This window comes from Phoenix dactylifera, chromosome 9 (assembly GCF_051530095.1).
Source record: "Phoenix dactylifera cultivar Ajwa chromosome 9, Ajwa_hap1_PhDact_Kaust_v1.1, whole genome shotgun sequence".
NCBI classification, from domain to species: Eukaryota; Viridiplantae; Streptophyta; class Magnoliopsida; order Arecales; family Arecaceae; genus Phoenix; species Phoenix dactylifera.
Genome location: NC_143198.1, coordinates 26177063 through 26196488, shown reverse-complemented (window position 1 = coordinate 26196488; position 19426 = coordinate 26177063). Strand labels below are relative to the sequence as shown.

General features: G+C 39.7%; 1 protein-coding gene across 1 annotated transcript; it reads right to left on the bottom strand.

Annotated features, from left to right (window-relative positions):
* Window positions 1-8047: 8047 nt before the first annotated feature.
* On the bottom strand, window positions 8048-10482 carry LOC103715124 (BURP domain-containing protein 12-like). The gene has a single exon (XM_008802655.5). It carries the CDS (start codon window positions 10231-10233, stop codon window positions 8320-8322), a length of 1914 nt encoding a protein of 637 aa, XP_008800877.2. The 5' UTR covers window positions 10234-10482; the 3' UTR covers window positions 8048-8319.
* Window positions 10483-19426: the final 8944 nt, after the last annotated feature.

Below are 19426 nucleotides of genomic sequence, written 5' to 3'. Positions count from 1 at the left end.
GATAAATTAAACTATGATCTAAATGACATGGCAATCTTGGATTCATGAATTTGCTAAGTTTCTAGAGCACATGGAGAACCGCCAGCTTCATGTTTGCTTCGTTCCTTCAAATCATGAGTATTCTTGATTGTATCATGGTGGTGTTTGGATCTCTATTGCCCATGAACCTGCATCTGCATAATCATAACTAGGTATGCCTAGACAAACTTTTAGATTAGGACGGAAGGCGAGATTGTATGTATGATCAAGGAAAATTTATTGGCAGGAGGTGATCAAATCTTGCAATGCATGAGGCAGCGCATACATGTTTGGCAATACCAGCTGCAAATACTCTACTGGTATCAAAAGTTCTTAATGCTAGTTGAGTCCCTGGTTATCCACCAGTTGAATGACCCGTAGAGTTGGGCATCTAAACGGGCCGTGCCTGGCCCGGCCCGCTTATGAAGCGGGCCGTGCCGGGCACGGCCCGTTCCGCACAGAACGGAAGCCCGGCCCGGCCCCAGGCCCGTCTATTGGCGGGCCGAGACGGGCCGTGCCTGGCACGGCCCGTCTCGGGCGCAAACGGGCCGTGCCTGGCACGGCCCGTCTGGAGAGGGGGGGAGAAAAATAGCCGTTTCCAACGGCTATTTTGGGAAAATTCCAAATTTGCCCCTCCCAACAGTCCAAAAACGGCTAAATTGAGGGGTATTTTGGAAAAAAAAAATTTGGGCTTCTATAAATAGCCCTTTCCTCCCTCATTCTCACCACACCAAACCAACTATTCTCTCCTTCTCTACTACTATTATTTCTCTCTTCTAAAGTGCTCTTCTAGCAATTTAATTTTTAGTTTGCATTTAGCAAGTGTTCAAGTGCTACACAAGAGGAGGTTCCTGTTGAGAAGAGAAGGTCACTCCTGTTGAGAGCACAAGAGGAAGCTCAGAATCTCGGCTCTGCCTCTGCCCTCCGACCCTCTACTCAATTCCTCCTTGTGGTTAGTTTTTATTTTTTGAATTCATCAATTTAGATATGTCATCTTTTGAGGAAAGTCAGTTTGGCATTCCTCCTGTTTCTGAGGGAGAAGAAACTATTCCCCAACCCCATGTTCCTAGTTCCTCTAGAACTAGTGAACCGAGTGAAGATCAAACCTCTTCTCGTAAGAGGACTAGTGCTGTATGGAATGAATTTGATAGAGTTATGGTTGATGGAGTCTGGAAAGCTAAATGTAAAAAATGTGCCAAACTTTATAGTTGTAGTAGTAGTGGGGGAACAGGGCATTTAAAAAGACATCAAGAGAGTCATAGGATGCATGATTCTCATGCTCAAACTCAAAGTACCCTTAATATATAAGGGGGATTACTTGTAGGTAATTTTGCATATAATCATGAAAATCAAAGAAAAGCACTTGTAAAATGGATAGTTAAGGATGAATTACCTTTTAGTTTATGTGAATCTTTTAATTTTGAAGAATATGTTCAATTAAACCTACAACCTGCTTACAAAAGAACTAGTAGGCGTACATTTAGAAGAGTAGCTATGACTAACTTTTTAGCAATGAGACAAAGTTTAATTGAAACACTTTCTACTTTAAATATAAAAATTTCATTAACTTCTGATATTTGGTCAGCATCTGTAGGTAGTAATTATTTTTTTGCCATTACTGCTCATTATATTGATAATGATTGGCAATTAAATAAACGTATTCTTGCTTTTCGTGCTTTTGATTTTCCACATTCTGGGCAACAAATTTCAAATGTCATTTATCAAACTGCATGTTCATATAATATTAATGATAAAATTATGTCTATTACTTTTGATAATGCATCTAATAATAATTCTGCTGTTGCATTATTAAAAGACTCATTGCATCCCATGTTAGATGGAAATTTATTGCATATTAGATGTGCATGTCATATCTTAAATCTTTCTGTTCAAGCTGGCATGGGCATGATTCAAGATGTGATTTCAAAAATTAGAAATGCAGTTTCTTTTATTCATGCTTCAAGATCAAGACTTTAAGAATTTAAGGAACTATGTATAAATCATGGTAAACGTTTTAAAAAATTTAAACTTGATGTAATTACTCGTTGGAACTCAACATATAGCATGATACATGATGCATACCCATAAAAAAACTTATTAAGTGCATATATTAATGATCGTGGATTAGGCTTTACATTGACTGAAACTGATTGGAATAAAGAAAAAATTTTGGAAGATTTTTTGCTTAGTATTTATAATGCTACCAATGTTCTTTCTGGTATTTATTATCCAACTTCATGTTCATTTTTACAACAAGCATATATAATTAGTCAAAAATTTGCAGAACATAGATATGATGATGTTTTAATGCCTATTATTGACCTAATGGAATCTAAATGGAATGAGTATTGGGACAAGATATGTCCTATGCATAACTTAGCTGCTGTATTTGATCCTAGAGTTAAATTGAATGGCGTGCTAATTTTACTTGATGCATACTGTGAAAATATGAATCAAGATCCTGAACCTGCTAAAAATGAGGTAAAACAACTTCTTTATGATATTTATGCTATATATGATGAAAAAATTCGTGGATCTAGATTTTCCATACAAACCTCTATTTCTTCTTCTAGTAGTTCTCGTTCGTTATCTATTTTTTCATTCATTGCACAGAGAAAACACACACATGCTTCAAGTTTATCTTCATCTTCTTCATCTTTAAGTAGTGAACTAGAATTTTATTTACGAAATGATCTTCAGTCTGCATATGATGAAAATCAAATAGAAAATCTAGATGTATTATCTTGGTGGAAGAGTGTTAAAAATCAATATCCTGTTATGTCTGCAATTGCACGCGATATTTTAGCTGTGCCGATGTCCACGGTAGCATCGGAATCCGCTTTTAGTGCAGGTCGGCGTGTTCTTGACGAAAAGAGAAGTAGGATGACGGGTGAAACGGTGGAGATGCTTCTCTGCTTCAAAGATTGGTTGGATGCTGAGGCAAGACTTCAAGATAAAGGTGGACATAATATAACATCCTCTGATGATGATGATACAAACACTACTGAAGAGTGAATACTGATTCACTGAATCACTGATGATTAGTAAGATTTCTTAATTTTTTATAATTATACATTTTTATTGTATTCTGGAGGTCAGACCAAGGTCCAAACCTCGGCCCTTTCTTATTGTATTCTGGAGGTCAGACCAAGGTCCAAACCTCCCTTCATGTACCATTTTGATTTAAATTAATAAACTGGTAGGGGTCTATGCCAAACTCCCCACCATTAAGGTGGCTTTATATTAATAAATCCTTAGTTTTCAATATTTATTAATTTATTAAAAAAATTTATGAAGCATTAATTTTTATGGAGACGGGTCGTGCCTGGCCCGGCCCAGGCCCGCGGGCCAGCCCAGCCCAGGCCCTTATGGGCCGTGCCGGGCTGGCCCGCGGGCCGTGCCGTGCTTGGCCCGCGGGCCAAGAGCGGGCCGTGCCGGCCCAAGCCCGAAACGGGCCGTGCCGGGCTCGGCCCGCGGGCCAAAAACCCGTGACCCAGCACGGCCCCCTTAAATGGGCCGTGCCAGGCACGGCCCGTTACTGTAGCTAGCGGGCCGTGCCGGGCCGTGGGCGACCCGGCCCAGTGCCCAACTCTAATGACCCGCAACAATAATAGTTAAGGCTTTGCCAAATTGACGATGCCGCCATGAGTAGGACTTTTAACATAATTGACATATTCAACATATACTTGTAACGGTTTAGAAGATGATTACCGTATCTCAAACACATGCTATCTATTGAATTTTGATTGTCTTCATTCTTTAACTTTGTCATGGGGCATTTCTTGATCTCTAATTTGCTTGCAATAAAGTTTGAACTTGTGAAAGCCTTTATCTTCATTATCTCTATATGATCATGCTTATGTGTTTTTGTTCTTGTAACTTCTACTCATAGTCGCACGTAAGATGAATGAATTGAAATCCTATCATGCTCCAGTATGTGTACCATATTGCACACAATGAAATGTAGGTGAATATCTTACCAACATTCATGAATTAAGCTGAGATTAACATGAATGAATTAGAGTACAAACAAATACAAGTTGACAAAAAATAACAAAAGTAAAACTGATACGTAAATGGCCTGATTAATTCGATTAAGTATTAGCTGAGCCAAATTGACTGAAATCAATAAACTATCAAGGCTCATTTATGAACCTCAAACGCAATTGACCATCAGTTAATGGTGAACATGGGTTTCTTTAGTTTAAATGGGTAAAATTGTAAATAAACCCAAGACCAACGTTAATTGAACTTGAATAACCTAAAAAGTGTTAGGTTTAGACATTAGTCAACACTTCGAATCAAATCCAAATTCTACAATTCATGAATCAATTGACACAGGAAAATTCCTTATAATCCTTCCATCCATCTTGAAGGTCATCTATCAAAATTAGCAACTTGTTTTCAAATCATAAAGAGCTAAATTACCTAAATATTAATAAGTTGAGTAAACAGAACTCAAAACGCTATTATTACCAGAAGACACTCTCTCACACTTATTTAACATTAGACTCGGAAGCATAAATTAATATATCCTGGATCATCTTGGTCATTTAATATTATCATCCCTGCAGCTTGTAAGTTTGTTCTTTGTATCATTTATATATGCATCAAGGCGAACCATTATTCTGTGTATGTCAACTCTTTATAAGTTCACTAGGACTCCTTAATGGAGCTACGCTGTTTGAGTTGTTGCTACCCCCTTCCTTTGTCCTCCTCACGAATTTTGACATGCCCTTTATCGTTTTATATGGCCCTCGCGGGCTACCTGAGGATGTTCGTGTATGGTGCTTGAATCCATGAAGCATACTCTATATAATATGAGACAAGGCTTGCTGGTTAGCGTGAATTTTAAGGTACGTACCATTACTTTATGAGTAGAGGTGATAAATCGTAGTCATGTCAAATTCTTTTGAGGTAACATGGGTTGTCATTCTCCTATGCAACATCAATACTTGATCAAGTCTTGGCCACCTCAACTTCTGCGAAGATACGGATATAAACTAGAAGCTGCATCCACGCTTCTTCCAGCAGCAGATCATAATTATCTCTATCGAACTGTTCTTACTTTACCCATAGTTATGCTGGTTTCTTGCGATCAAGTACTCCATTATCTGCTATTACTTCAAATATCCATTTGTGTACTCATTATTCGACAATTTAGCAATCATGACCACCAGAGTGATTTCTCTCCACTCCAGTCTTCAACTAAAGTCCGGAAAAAAGCATGGGGAGCCTCTGTACTCTTGTCCTTTGTGGTGAGCCTAGTATATGACCCACCTTGCATTCAAATACCCTTCAAGAAAGCAAGTTTCGACATCTAAGGAATGTCTTTCTTTCCCATCAGGCATGGCATCTTGAAAGAACTTCCTTATCTCTTTCTTTACCCTCTTGACTCCTCACAAAGATCAGCTTTATATGAGCCAAAGGGAAGGAGCTAATATGCTCTTCAACTAATACCAACCAGTGCAGTTAAATACTTGAATGAGTGATGAACTTGCGTGCTACCTATGGGTATATCTTTCAATGTCCGAGTTAGCACATGTTCTCCCAATAATTAGAGAGAGAGAGAGAGAGAGATGATACCCCATGTACATTCCATACTTATCCTGCCTTCCACTCTGGCCTTTTTTTTTTCCTTTGCATGCTTCTCGCTCTATGTTCTCCGATGAAATTATTAGGATGACGATGACCTTTTCGGGCATTAGAGACTGTTTCCTTTTTAACGTTCATAATGATCACCTGTTAGCGTGGGTCGGTACGCATGCTGTCACAGTGTGTCCACCGAGCCATGAGGAGTACTCGATGTTTCACCAACTGTTCCAAGACAACGCATGCAGCATGTGGAATTGGTCCTACTGCCCTATTCTCTTAATGCATGCACTTAATATTGTAGAATATCAGCCTTTTTTGCGTCAAAGCAGGTAAATATTCTTGTCTGAACGTAGCAGCTGGGTAAAGTTTCGCAATCCAATTCCTAAATAAGTTGCTAAAAGAATGCAAGATACTCATAACTTACCCATGGTTGGTTAATGTCAGGATAGTTTGAGAATCTTAAGATTGCCCACATCGCTGCAGGAATTATCCCACATGCTTTAACTTTCAATCGGGCATGTTTGGATAAAGCTCTTGCATGCGGATAAAGGGTTAGTATGTCATGACTTTTGCCTAGTGTATAGATCCATGACTACGTTTTATTCGCTTGCTGGAATCCAAGACATAAAAGAAAGGTATGGAAAGCAAAAGAAACAGAGAAAAAAGTGCTTAGTTCAAAGACAAAGTGCTAAAGCTGAGTTAAAGATAGCTGGTTTAAATATGATGAATGAGACTAGACTAGCAAAGCCTGTGATATTGTCAGCAAGAGTTTATATACATCAAAAGAGCCTATAATCAATCAAGAACATGCATGCTATTCCCATGCATGAATGTTTTGAAAAAACATCAATGACGAGGCAAAACTACTTTTGCTTTGAGGTCGGCAGCGATGGTGGAGGCTTTCATTACATTAGAATGGACGGGGATCATATCCCAGGGGAGCCATTCGGTTGCATTTCCATTTTTGCGTGTGTGTGTGTGTGTGTGAAAAAAACAGATGCAAAGTAAGTTCTTTCCGATAGACTCGGATTTGAATGAAATATTGGAATGAGGAGTTAGTTTGATCTCCCCAGTCTCTGTGTTCAGATTCAGAGAAGGAGGGAGCCAGCTATATGCACCTGGATTGCCTGAAAAGGTGGGAGCACCTGGTCTGTCTGAAAGGCCTGTCATGAATTCGGTGCCCACCAAACTATTTTCTTTTTCGTATCCACCTTTGTACTGTCCAATTCAGTGCTCGCCCTTCAAACCAGGAGTTTATAGGTCTCCCTTCCTACAGATACTATTCGCAACATCATTTGTGGGCCTCTCTTTGAAAGTTGCATTCAATATTGCGGTGCTTTCCTAGCAATATCTAATTCATCCACCCAACTCACCCCTAAACTCGCCCGTCGGGGTGGCTACCAGGTCAGGTCACTTTTTAAGTTGCATTTAAGCCCTAAGTGGGTCTTATTTGCTTGAAATACTATACTAGACCCATTCCAACGAAGTTCTTGGCATCAGGTACCAACTTGGTTTAATTTGGGCCGAGCATGGCTTGGAGCTAATCGCATGCAATGGTGCACGATTAGTTGTTTCAATTGCTAGACTTAGACCCCTGCTAAATTAACACTATTCCTCCACCAGCCCCCTGTTTCGAGGACAAGGCGTGTCCCCATCCTCAAGATGTTTTCTCATCTCTCAAATCATCATGGACCCATACTTTGTCATTAGAATCAGATAATGATCTTTGGGATGGGCTCACCTTCACCTTAATTAAAATCCTTTCCCAGAACAATGACATTCTACCAACCACTGAGCCAGCTCTCAGCGGACAACAACATTTACTCACTGAACAATGTGAGAGATCCACGAGAAAATGGTAAAGTGACTTCAAACAGGTTGACAGATCCATGAAACGACGTAAAGTCATAACCTTGCATGACGGGCCATTAATTCCATAAGCCGAAAGTTTTGTTAGAAGAGTGGAGAGCCATGCATGATGGCGATCTTGGAATTTGCATGTTGTCATAATAGCATTTCCAACGTAAAATTTTTGACTAGGAATGAAATGTGCGCCCAAACACTAGGCCAAAATTCTTCAATTGGGAGAGAAAGGAAAAGAAAGTACTCCATATTACAATTCAATTCTGCGTGCAGAGAGATCTCCACCGCCAGCAATCCCCATCCCCTGTCTCCTTCCAACTCAATTGAAAGTCACAATCGTTGATAAAAATAACTCTTAATTTTTACCAAAAGAAAAACTTCTTTCCTGCCCTTTCACCCTAAATTATGCAAGCTCGAAGCCCTCGACTTAATTATACGTACAAGTAATAAATCCGACAAGCTTTGTATGACACAACACGCGAAAGATATGATTTCGCTAAACAAACAACAGCCTTCAAGACCGGGACACATGTTTAGTGAGACGTGACTAAATGTCGTTTAATGCTTCACCTAAGCGTTGAAATATTACTATATCATAAATAGATTAAGGTCTTACAAGACTCCTGTCCGGTATTAGAGCACGTCAAGGATAATAACGAATAAAAAGTCACAAACCTTTTCATAACCAACGGCTAAGAAACTACTATTTTGGGCGGGATTTACATTTAAAACCAACAGCGCCCCAATTTCCAACTCACTCCGCTCGACTCAACATCCAAAGAATCGAAGTCCCCCTTATTCTCTTTCGCTACCTAATCAGGGACCCACCCGGACAGCGTGGGATCAATCAGCGACCGTCCATGTCATGTCCCCCTGGAAGATCCAGTGGCACACCTCTATCTTCCCTGGCCCGGGGCCCAGTGCCACAAACGCCCCATGTGCAGGACTCCAATCAGACGTGTCCACGTGACAGATGGCAACGCCGTGATTGATCTTCTCCTTGGTTTTGACGGTCAGGATCTCCGCCTGGTATACCCTCACCTTCGGCACCGAGTGGCAGTAGTACACCAGATACGGGAACAGGCTCTGGTGGCACGACACCGATTTGGTAACGCTGCCGCCGTTCACCCCCTTCACCTCTCCTATGAGAATGCTTCCTTTGGACCCATTGGTGTTCTCGGTGCTCCGCACCACAACGTTGTTCCCGAGAACGCTCACCGCGAAGTCGATCACGTCCTCCGCCGACGTCGCGCACCGCTTCGTCTCGCCGCGGCTCGGCGGCCGCTCGCACTCCGCCACCGTGTCCGCCGCCGCCTTCCCCAGCGCCGTGTCCGCCGGCATATTGAACACCCGTTGGACCTCGGCGGCGGAGAACGGGATTCGCCCGGCGATCGACCGAGGGAGGAACGACCTCGCCGGCATCCTGTCACTGATGTCCGGCATCGGCATCACCGTACCCTTTTTGAGTTCGCTTTCACGGAAGAACTTCCCCGGCTCCACCACCCACCGGCTCGTCGGCCTCCGCCGAGCCTTCAACGCCGCTGCGGCGGAGGATGGGAACGTGGAGGAGTTGCGGTAGCCGTTGAAGCCGATGATCCCGGTCTTGGCGTAGGCCTTGAAGGTGGTGTTATCGCCGTAGTAGGATCCGAACGTGATCGTGAAGTTGATGGACCCCTGGCCGTAGCCTTTGAAGGAGTCGGTGCCTTGGTTGAAGGAGTTGCCGTAGTTCTTAAAATCGGCGGCGCCGGCGTTGTCCTCTTTGGCGTAGGAGGTGAAGCTGTCGTCGCCGACATTGGCTTGGTCGCGGTAGTTGGAGAATTTCTCCGATGCAGCGTTGCCGGCGCCGCCGTACGACCGGAAATTGTTCTCCGGCACGTTGCCATTTTGGCCGTAGTTGGTGAAGGTATCGTTGGCGCCATTGCCGTCCTCGCCGTAGTTGTTGAAATCGGAGTTCATGACATTGGAGTTGCTGCCGTAGCTGGTGAAGGAGAGGGGGATGCCGTTGCCGTGCTTGCCGTAGCCGGCGAAGGACTGGCCGCCGGAGTTCGTGTCGTCGGAGTAGCTAGAGAACTTCTGGACGCGGCCGTTGGCGTCGGCCTCGTAGTTGGTGAACTTTAGGTCAGGGACATTGCCTTCGTGGGCGTAGGAGGAGAAGTCGCCTGCGCCACCAGTGGCGGCGGTGGCGTAGCTGGTGAAATTCGCGGTGTCGATGTTTCCGTCGGGCTGGTAGAGGGCGAAGGAGTCGTCGTGGCCGACGGAGTCGCGGCTGTAGCGGCGGAAGGTGTCGATGGGGGAGTTCTCGGAGGCCGAATAGTTCTTGAAGGAGTCGGCGCCGCCGGCGCGGTCGGCGCCGTAGTTGGAGAAGTTGGAGTTGGAGTAACCGGCGAAGGCGGAATCGGAGGGGTGGGAAGCGTTGGACGAGGAGAGGGAGGGGGAGCAGAGGAGGCGGGCGGCGGCGCAGAGGTCAGGGAGGCGGGGGGAGAGAGCGGCTCCGCCGCCGGAGGCGGCGAGGGAGGAGAGGGAGGCGGTGTCAAGGGCGGAGAGGGGGGAGAGTTTGGAAACGAGGAAGGCCGGGAGGGGGCGACCGTTGGGGACTTTGCGGTTCCAGTACCGGATGAGCGCGGCTTTGGCGGTGAACGGATTCGGGGTGGCGGTTTTGGCGGACGTGGAGTTGTCTGCCTTCGCCACGAGGGAGAATGTAAGGAGGAAGAGGACGAGGAAGAGGAAGAGGAAGAGGAAGCGGGGAGGAGTGGCCATTGGAGAGTGAAGGATGGAATGCGTTCTGTGAGCGCTATTGGTGGTGTGTTGCGAAATGAGTAGAGGCGGGGAGAATTAATAGATTCGCGGAATAGAGCGGCCTCTTCGATCCTTGTGCTTTGGTGCGTTTTAGTCCGTTTAATCTCGGTTTGAATATATTATTAAGACTTTTCAGTTATGATTATGATGTTTGGTTGTGATTTGGAGTAATTTGTTTGGAATATGATTATGTTAATATAGTATTAGTGAGTCTATGTTTTTTTTTTTTTTTGGTTTTTTGTGTGAATATTTTTCTAAATGTTCAAAGTTCATGAATATTCTTCTAAAATTATTATTTATAACCATATTCTTATAAGAAAATATTTTTGCATGACCATCCGGGCATAATGGATCGTGGACACCGTTAGAATTATGAAATTACCTTTTGATCGCTGGGCCTCCTCTTCTGCTTCCTATTGCTGTTTCCGCAATCTCCTACCAGCATCCTTTCACTTTGTTAGAAAATGAAAAACTTTTTTTTCACCAAAAAAAAAAAAAAAACTTTTGTTCCCCTTCAACGTCATGATGGTTTTGCTGTGTCCCAATTCAACACGAATACCAAATAATATGATATAAGGGGAAGTGTTTTCTGATATCACCTGCAACACCTTTTTTATTGCAAACTTTGAGGGCATGGGCCTTGCATGACGCTGAAGATGCGTGGCGTCAAGCATTTTCCTAAACAACAGACGGGCTTCTTCCCCGTAACTATTCTGAGGGCTCGTTTGGTTTGCGGGAAGCATTGTCGATATAGTTGTTCAAGAGAACATATCCTTATTCCTCATCAGCCCACACACTCTGTGGGCTTTAGAGATACGATAGTAATTTCATAATTTTAATTAATTTTTACTTAAATAAATATGATTTTGGCTAACAATATCCGTAGAATCATTATGTTAAGGGCATTTATGCAAGAATACTGTTTTATGAGTGTATGAATGTAAATATTAATTTTAGGAAGGTATAACACAAATTTGAATATTTAAGAGGATATTCATATATAAAAAAAAGGTACAAAGCCGGTCAATGTTTCAAGGGAGGGTAATTATTAACAAAATGGATTTTAAGGGTTGTTACCAAAACAAAAAATAGATTTTAAGGGTAGAGGATAATTTTCTAGCATGGATGTTTACTCATTTTAAGGTGGAACTGTCCAAATAGGTCCACATGTCTTTCTCATGGATCTCTATTGCTCTTTTTACATGGTGGTCTGTGAGCTGATTAGGCAGTGCTGACGAGTGGAGATGGAATCCGCTGCTCGCTGCTATTTAGCAGATGCTTTACTTCGCTATCCCTAAGGAGCCATAATCGAAACCCACTTATAAGAAAATATACATGCGAACGATGATGTCCTTTTTATTGTCGAGGAATGTTTGGAAGATCTTTAAGATGGCGTTTGATAACCTAAATGTGATTAGCATAGTGATCTTAGATCACTGGTGATCCTTATTTTGGGGTAATCTGATTCTCGATGATCCAAGATCACCGTATTTAGTATGCTATTTTTCTGTGATTAAAGATTCTTGAGTATTCATGTGTTAACTTTTTAGTATTTCATGAAAATCCAAAATCACTGACTATATAATACCAAAACTATCCATAATATATTTTACAAAAATATATTTATTCATCATATAAAATATATTTTAATAAATTATTAAATAGTTATTAATATGTTCCATAAAAATATATTTATTAATCCTATAAATTATTAATTGTATAAAATTACATTAGTTATTATCATATAATTAATATTTTTATTTTATAATAATATGCTATTATTTTAATACTAATATTTATTTTATTTAAGAAAATAAGAAAAATATAAGTAATATATTAAATAATTTCATAATATAAATATGTATAATAATTATATGCAGTATAATAATATGTCATTATATAATAATTATTATAAAATTATATAAAGTACAATAATATTTTTCTATTATAATTTAAAATTATAATCGAATAATATGACAACATTATAATAATATATCATATATATATATATAATATATATGATATCAATATAATATAATGTAGATATAATATATTAGTATATTGATATACTATTTTTTTTATTGGATTGAGGGGCATTTTTGCTCCTAAATTTCATCCCAAAATCACCACCGTAGGATTATCATGGATACTCGACTTTAAAGATGGATTTTCTATCACTAGGTTAAGCGGTAATTTGAAGAGTAGAAGTAATTTGGAATCACTATCATGTATCATCACTATGATGTAACTAAAAATGATGGTTTCATCGCTTGCATCTATATAATTTTTGTATATTATTTTTGATCTTAAGATGATTATCTCATACCAAATGCCCCCTAAAGCCCTAATAGTGGATAATAGGGAGCCTAAAGGGGTCCTCTTCGTATAGAATTTTATATACGGACGGGTGAATATTTTGACGGCTTATATGCGGGTTGCTCTACGAGCGTTGATGCTCGCCCATTGGACAGTCTACTTTACCGTGGACGACGTTGCCTGATACGGTGTGCTTGATTCACCGTGCGGCTTCGACCGCCACACAGCCATATCCTCCAATAAGAAGTAACAAACAAAACAAACAGTTGAATCATTATTTACCTCTACCTCCATATGACTGTTGAAGCTCCGAAGTGTGGAGGGGTAACTTTTCCAACGGGAAGAGAGGGGAGTTATTACTTGCTCCATTTAATATGAAATGGCATTCTTCCTAGGTAAGCCAGCAGATATTGGATATAAATGCATTAAAGACACATTTGACCAGAAAGAGTTGGACTCTAAAATAAAAATAAAAATGAATAACTTTCATTTCAATTCATTCCTGGCACCAGCTAAATATATTCTGAATTTATTGCTTGCAACCCTTTGTTTCCTTTCATGCCCATCATTCTATCATGAGAGGTTCTGTGAAGTGACTTTTAAAGTATTGATAGAAAGCCCTCAAATCATCAATTGGTTCCACTATTCACCATGAGACCGGAATCATACACCAGCCACATTTATTTCCTCCAGGGACATGGCAGGGCAACGGCAGAGAACAAAGAAACTATGCAAAACGCGTAGCTCCCAAGTCCCAAACCAAGTAACAACGGGTCAATGCAAGAAAGCCGACTGCTAGGCACGGATAGTAACTATTCAGGTATGGATGGGATAGGCTATCATCTGTATGCTAGGTACCGATGGTAACTATTCAGATATGGATGGAATAGGCTATTATCTGTATTAGTTCCATACTTCAAGGAATACACGACGGAAATGGATGGGATAAATAAAGTTAAATAAAATTTATTGGAGAAATCAGATCGGATAAAATTATAAATATATATATATATATAAATTAATTTTTTTAGTTTTGAAAAAAATATAAAATTATATATATTTGAATCGAATTCAGGATGCATTTTATCATCCCTTGTGGCTAAAATTCTTACCATTCAATCAGATTGAGTTGGATATTTGATGAGATGGAGTTAATCTTTTTCGGAAAAAAAATTTTTATATCTTGCAGAACTTTTTATTATTTTGGCGACCCCACTCTTCTTTCCGTTTCCATTGGAGGCTTTGGAGCTTGGTCCAGAGTCCCTCCTAGAAGTAGCCTTTTAGCCTGCGGAACTTTTTAACGTCAGGGGCGCTTCCAAAAGTTTGACACCAAAATGATAAAAGGTAGTTGGACGCAAGGAGAATCCTTGCTGAAATCATGAAGTTTTTTCGTACGAGGCTTCAGCCTAGCTATGCCTATAACCTAGGACGTGGTTGAGCAGCAAAAATTTTTATTTATCGATGATGCTGAACCATGGTTCAAGCTGAAATTTTAATAACATTCTACTACTAAAGTTGAAGTACAAAAATTAGTTTTGAAACAACGGAGGCTATGTTAGAATGGTCGATGCAAATCCTAACTAGGGTTGGTATATTACATATAATATTGAAAACGCCAAGAGTTTCCATAAGTAATTTAATGTATTATATAATCGCTTGCTCTATTTAATTAGCATCAGAGTGATCTTTAAAATTAGGTGGTTGTGACATATATACCTCTTTTATGGAAGTGTCATGCAGGAAAGAGTTCTTTACATCTAGTTATTTAATTGGCCAATGGAAAGAGGCAGCCAAAGATAAAATAATGCATATTGCTGAAGAGAAGAGGTTTAAATCGATTACATATACCACAGCAAATAATTTTTTGAATCGAGTTCTGCACAAATGTGATTGGTAATGTTTGCCATGGAAAAAGACGAGAGAAATGTAGAGGAATCTGAAGCCATGCTTTATGATGAAGAAGTGAATGGGTTCGCGATGGATTGAAGAGAGGAAGGAATGGAATATATCGAAGAAGATGAAAAGATAGCAGAAAAATTAAGGATGGGATGAAGAAGAATCAAATAAAAAGATAGCGACCTCTCTGGGTAACGGGAAGCACATATATGACGCTCACAAAGTTTACTACGATCTAATAATAATGAAAAACCTAGCCGCAAAGATAGTGACCCTACCTTTAATGGCCATAAAAGCTTATATGGCATTGTCAGAGTCTCAAAAGTTAATTAATTAATTCACTTCTTTTTGTTGATTTTTGGAGTTTGTTATTTGTTATGTCCAGATAAAATCACGTTATTATTTTGCTGTTATTGGCTTATTGCTGTCATCTGTTGTTATATAGGCGAAATATGGCTGTGATGATACAGTCTTGGATATGTTAGTCACGTCGATCCACTAACATTAGCAAACACATGCAATGGTCTTGGATAACTAGTAACAATACTATAACAATGGTGCATGGAAAAAGGAAAGAGAAGAGAATAAGGAGAAACCAGAACTGAATATCTATATAAGAATTAGTATCATAATGACCATGAATTACATCAGAAAGAACAAGTCTCTATAATATGTAAGATCGAAGTCAGAAACAAATAGATGCAGCATGCGTGCGTGCGTGCGAGAGAGAGAGAGTGCGTGCGTGCGAGAGAGAGAGAGAGAGAGAGACTGCAGCATGTTTCACAAAATAGATATATGCTGCATGTACAAAAGGAAACTCGAGACTGTTATTGCCTGCTAACTGATCCAAAATCAGATTTTGGTTCTAGAAAATGAGTTTGATAATTTATTTGGTTGGATTTTGGTTTGGAATTTAAACGCAAAATAGGTTCGAATTTAGGCTGATCCATATTTGAAATTCCAAAACTCAACTTAATTATATCCGTGTATGAATGTGTGTGCGCGTGCATGCATGTTTGTGTGTGTGTGTGAGAGAGAGATGATCAAAGGTAACAAAAATACTGAAAAGTGAAACCATCAAAACCATCTATCCTCGTAGCTGTCTATACGGTTCGTATATATAATGTTAATGATGCTTAATAATGAGGTAATAAATCTCGATACAACAAGTAACTTTAGAAAACATAGTACAAAGGATATGAATATACTGCAGTTATAGGAAGGCCTCAAGACCTCCTGGGCCCATTCATACCATTTGCAAAAAAGATAAAGCTATGGTGGTGGTAGATGGGCCTCATGTTACTCGAGGAAGCACCAAAATAACATTGCTTTGAGTGTACCACCTAATTTGAGTGCAAATAATCTTGGATAGTTGAACCAAGCAAGATTACTTCCCTAAATTAACCTTACTCGAAAACTCTTATAGCAACTATTTAGGTACATGAAGCTCTCCCCCCAGCTACTTTGTTGAGTTTGTTAACTAATGTCGTAATTTTTTCCAGCATCCGCCATGGAGTTACTGTGGACAATGGTAACCATTGGAGAAAGACAAAATGCCAACTTGTTTAATAGCCCACACCTAAACAAAGTTTGTCCTCTCCGATGACAAGAGAACAACATATAAACATATATATAGATAAACAACGCTGCAACCAGAACAGCTCTACTCCTCTTGGCGTTGCATTCAGTGGAAGACGTACAGGAGCAGTTAGAAGTCACAAGTCAGAACTCATGAAAACGGAAGGCTGTTTGAATTTTTTTTTTTTCCTTTGCTTTTTTTTTTTTTTTTGGGTACATAGAGGGCTTACACTAATTTCATATGAGCACCACCATGAGAGTCCAAAAATGCATGACAAGTTTAGAGAATCTCATCAAACTGGGGAGCAGTAAAAAAAACGATCCAATTCAGAAACCTTTCATTTGAAGGCACCGGAGAAAGACCCGCCGGAATGAATTCAAAAAGAATGTTTGGAGGAGTTCCTTCCATTGCCTTGCCGTCTTGGTGCATGTGAGCGTACGTTTATTTTTCCTTTTCTTATTATTATTTTTTTCTGTTCTCATTTGGGGACCTTCTTGGTCCGCGGATAATAAATGATTTGACCTCTTCGTTTGTGCCTTTTCTTCATTTTATTTAGTTATTTTGTAATGAGGGACGACCGCGATCCGAATTTTATATGTTTAATTAATTGAATATTTTCTTCTTTTTTTATAGCCCAACTCTCCCCACTCTATACTAACTAGGTTTCACATGCAAGACGTTGACGTGCCATTTTATGGGTCGGAATGGCAACAAAATGCACCATTAAAATGTAGGTTCATAGAGTGGGGTTCTATCTATTTTGGATCCATAAATTTGATCGGAACTTTGGCCCACTTGGAATCTTTGTTATGACCTTCGATAACTCCATTTCTTCTATAACCTTTTTCTCTTCTTTTTTTTTTTTCAGAAAAAGTAGAAGGGACCAATTCGCACCTTATATCCTATACTCATAACATCACTCGGGAGACAATACCAAAAGGAATCGGGGACGATACCAACAGGAATCGAACCCATCCATCTCTCATATTCAGCAGATTCCCACAAGGATTCCGTGTGATAAAAAAACTACTTGCAAGGATCACCCATTACAAGCTCACGCCATGTATCTGATCCTCTGTCTCAACGGCTACTAAACTAGTTATTTCTTTTCTCTATTTTGCTTTAACCTCAAGCCTTAAGAAAGGTATTTGGATGCAGCTAGCATTGTGTAGATGATCAAGCCGTGAGCAATGCAACGGGCGTGATTTTAATGAAAGAGGACAGGCTTTGCCTAACCCATTCCCATAACCGATATGATGGCTTTATTTTTTAGCAAAAGAGGTGATGCCTTTATGAATTCAACAAATAGTTCTAGCAATCTCTCTCTCTCCCTCTCTCTGATTCCAAACCTAACCGAAATCCATGGCTTAAGGTGTTTGATTTATGCAATGGTTTTAAAAATAATCCATGTTATGTTTATAAAACTAGGTTACTTGAGGATTCTAGTTCTCTGTGTCATAGAAAAGCCCATACTTGTGACGGCCCAAATCCAAAGCCCACCTCAAAAAGGGCCGAAGTGATATGGAAAACAAAAACACAACTAATTATGTGCCTAAGTGCATATCGTATCTACGATGAAATTGAGTTTCTTCTTCTCCTCCTTCTTCTCCATCTTCTTCTTCTTCTTCAGTAGGATAAAAAATTTGTTTCGATCAAGCTTGGACATTGTTGTCGGAATAGTTGGCCTACGAGGACCAAGATGCATAATTCATGAATTTTGTTTAAGCAGTAGGATACAACTTTGTTTCTGTCGATGGTTGGACAATCTTGTCTGAATATTTGATTTGGATGGGCCAAGATGCATCACCACATGGCAGCTGTACTAGTTGTGACCTATGAACACTAAAGCTATTACCTTATGGTATATATAAGACTTATGCAAATGCAACAATACTACGATTTTGTTGACATTTAGTTCAATAGTCTCTCTTTTGATGGAGAGACAATTAAACGATTGCTAGAAGTTTGGTGTCCAAGAGAGGAGATATAAGGAGATTCATGCATAAAAAGGAGGTGGCCCCTGTTGGTAGGAGAAGGAGCTAGTCTAGGGCTTGAATAAAAAATTACTAACACACCTCCCTCGTATCGGATTTGTATTAGGATCGGTGAAAATATCAATGGGTCTCATTTTCTTCAAAAAAAAAGAGTAAAATGAGAAAAAAAGCTAAGGAGAGCACAACTAGTCGACAATCTCGGTTCTAGGAAGTTGAACATGAGTTTGGTTTTAAAACCTAGTCAGCATTAATGTTTATTTTAATGGGAGGCGTTGAAATGTTTCTTATTTTATCAGATGAACCTATTTGTTTCTCTAAAATATTATTTGGGAGAGATCTCAAGTTTACACATTCTCATCATCGGTTAATATTATCCAGCTATACATCCAAAAAGGAGGGTGAATTAGATTTTTCAAAAACTTTTTAATAATACAGTGGAATAAAAAACTTAACAGATGATTATTAATTCCAACAGAAGAGTAATAAGTAGATATGCAAAAAGTGAATATATGCAACACAAGCAATATAAATACACAAGATTTATAGTGGTTCAGCGCCAACTTTGCACTTACGTCTACTCCCCAAGACTTTTTTTCTTGAAAATTTTACTATATCTATCCTATATTACAACCCGATTGTTTTATACAGGATCACAATCAATCTAGTTGATTTTTTTTTTCCAGAGAATCAACTAAAACCTATACCGATCGTTCTACTTAGGCTCACAATCAACCCAGTCAATTTTTCAGGGCAATCAACGGCAACCCAGCTGTTTCACGGATACAGCTAAATCTTACAAGCCTACTGATTTTCACGGTGTCAACTACACCAAAATCCCACACGAGATTTTCTAATATTTACTAAACAATGATGGAAAAATACATACACAATAACCTCTACAAAGGTTGGATTGATACTGTTGAAGCTCAAGTTTGATTGCTCTGAAAATTGAGATCTGAGTGAGCAGAGTTCAGCTTTTTTTGTTTTCCTTTCTTGTTTGTTCTTGATCTTGTGATGGAATTCAATGATTGGTAGTTGAAGCTCTCTCTATGGATATTTGGAAGCTCACTCTAATGTTTGAGGAGGCTTTAAATGATCACTTCTTAGATTGATCTTCAAGTTGAAGCTTAAAAAGTAGTGTTCACTTATATTTCTTTTCCTTTACCTTATCCACTCAATATTCTTAATCCATCTTCTTCTCCAATTCAATTGGTAAGCATTATAGCTTAAAAAGTTCTTGGAGAGCCGTTTTTAGCTGTTGGAGAGAAGAAAATAGCAATTGGAAGCTGTTGTGTATTTTTTATGCTCGCAAAAAACTAGCCATTAAAGCTGTCACGCGTAGAGAAGCTAGCTCCTGAAGTGCTGAGGC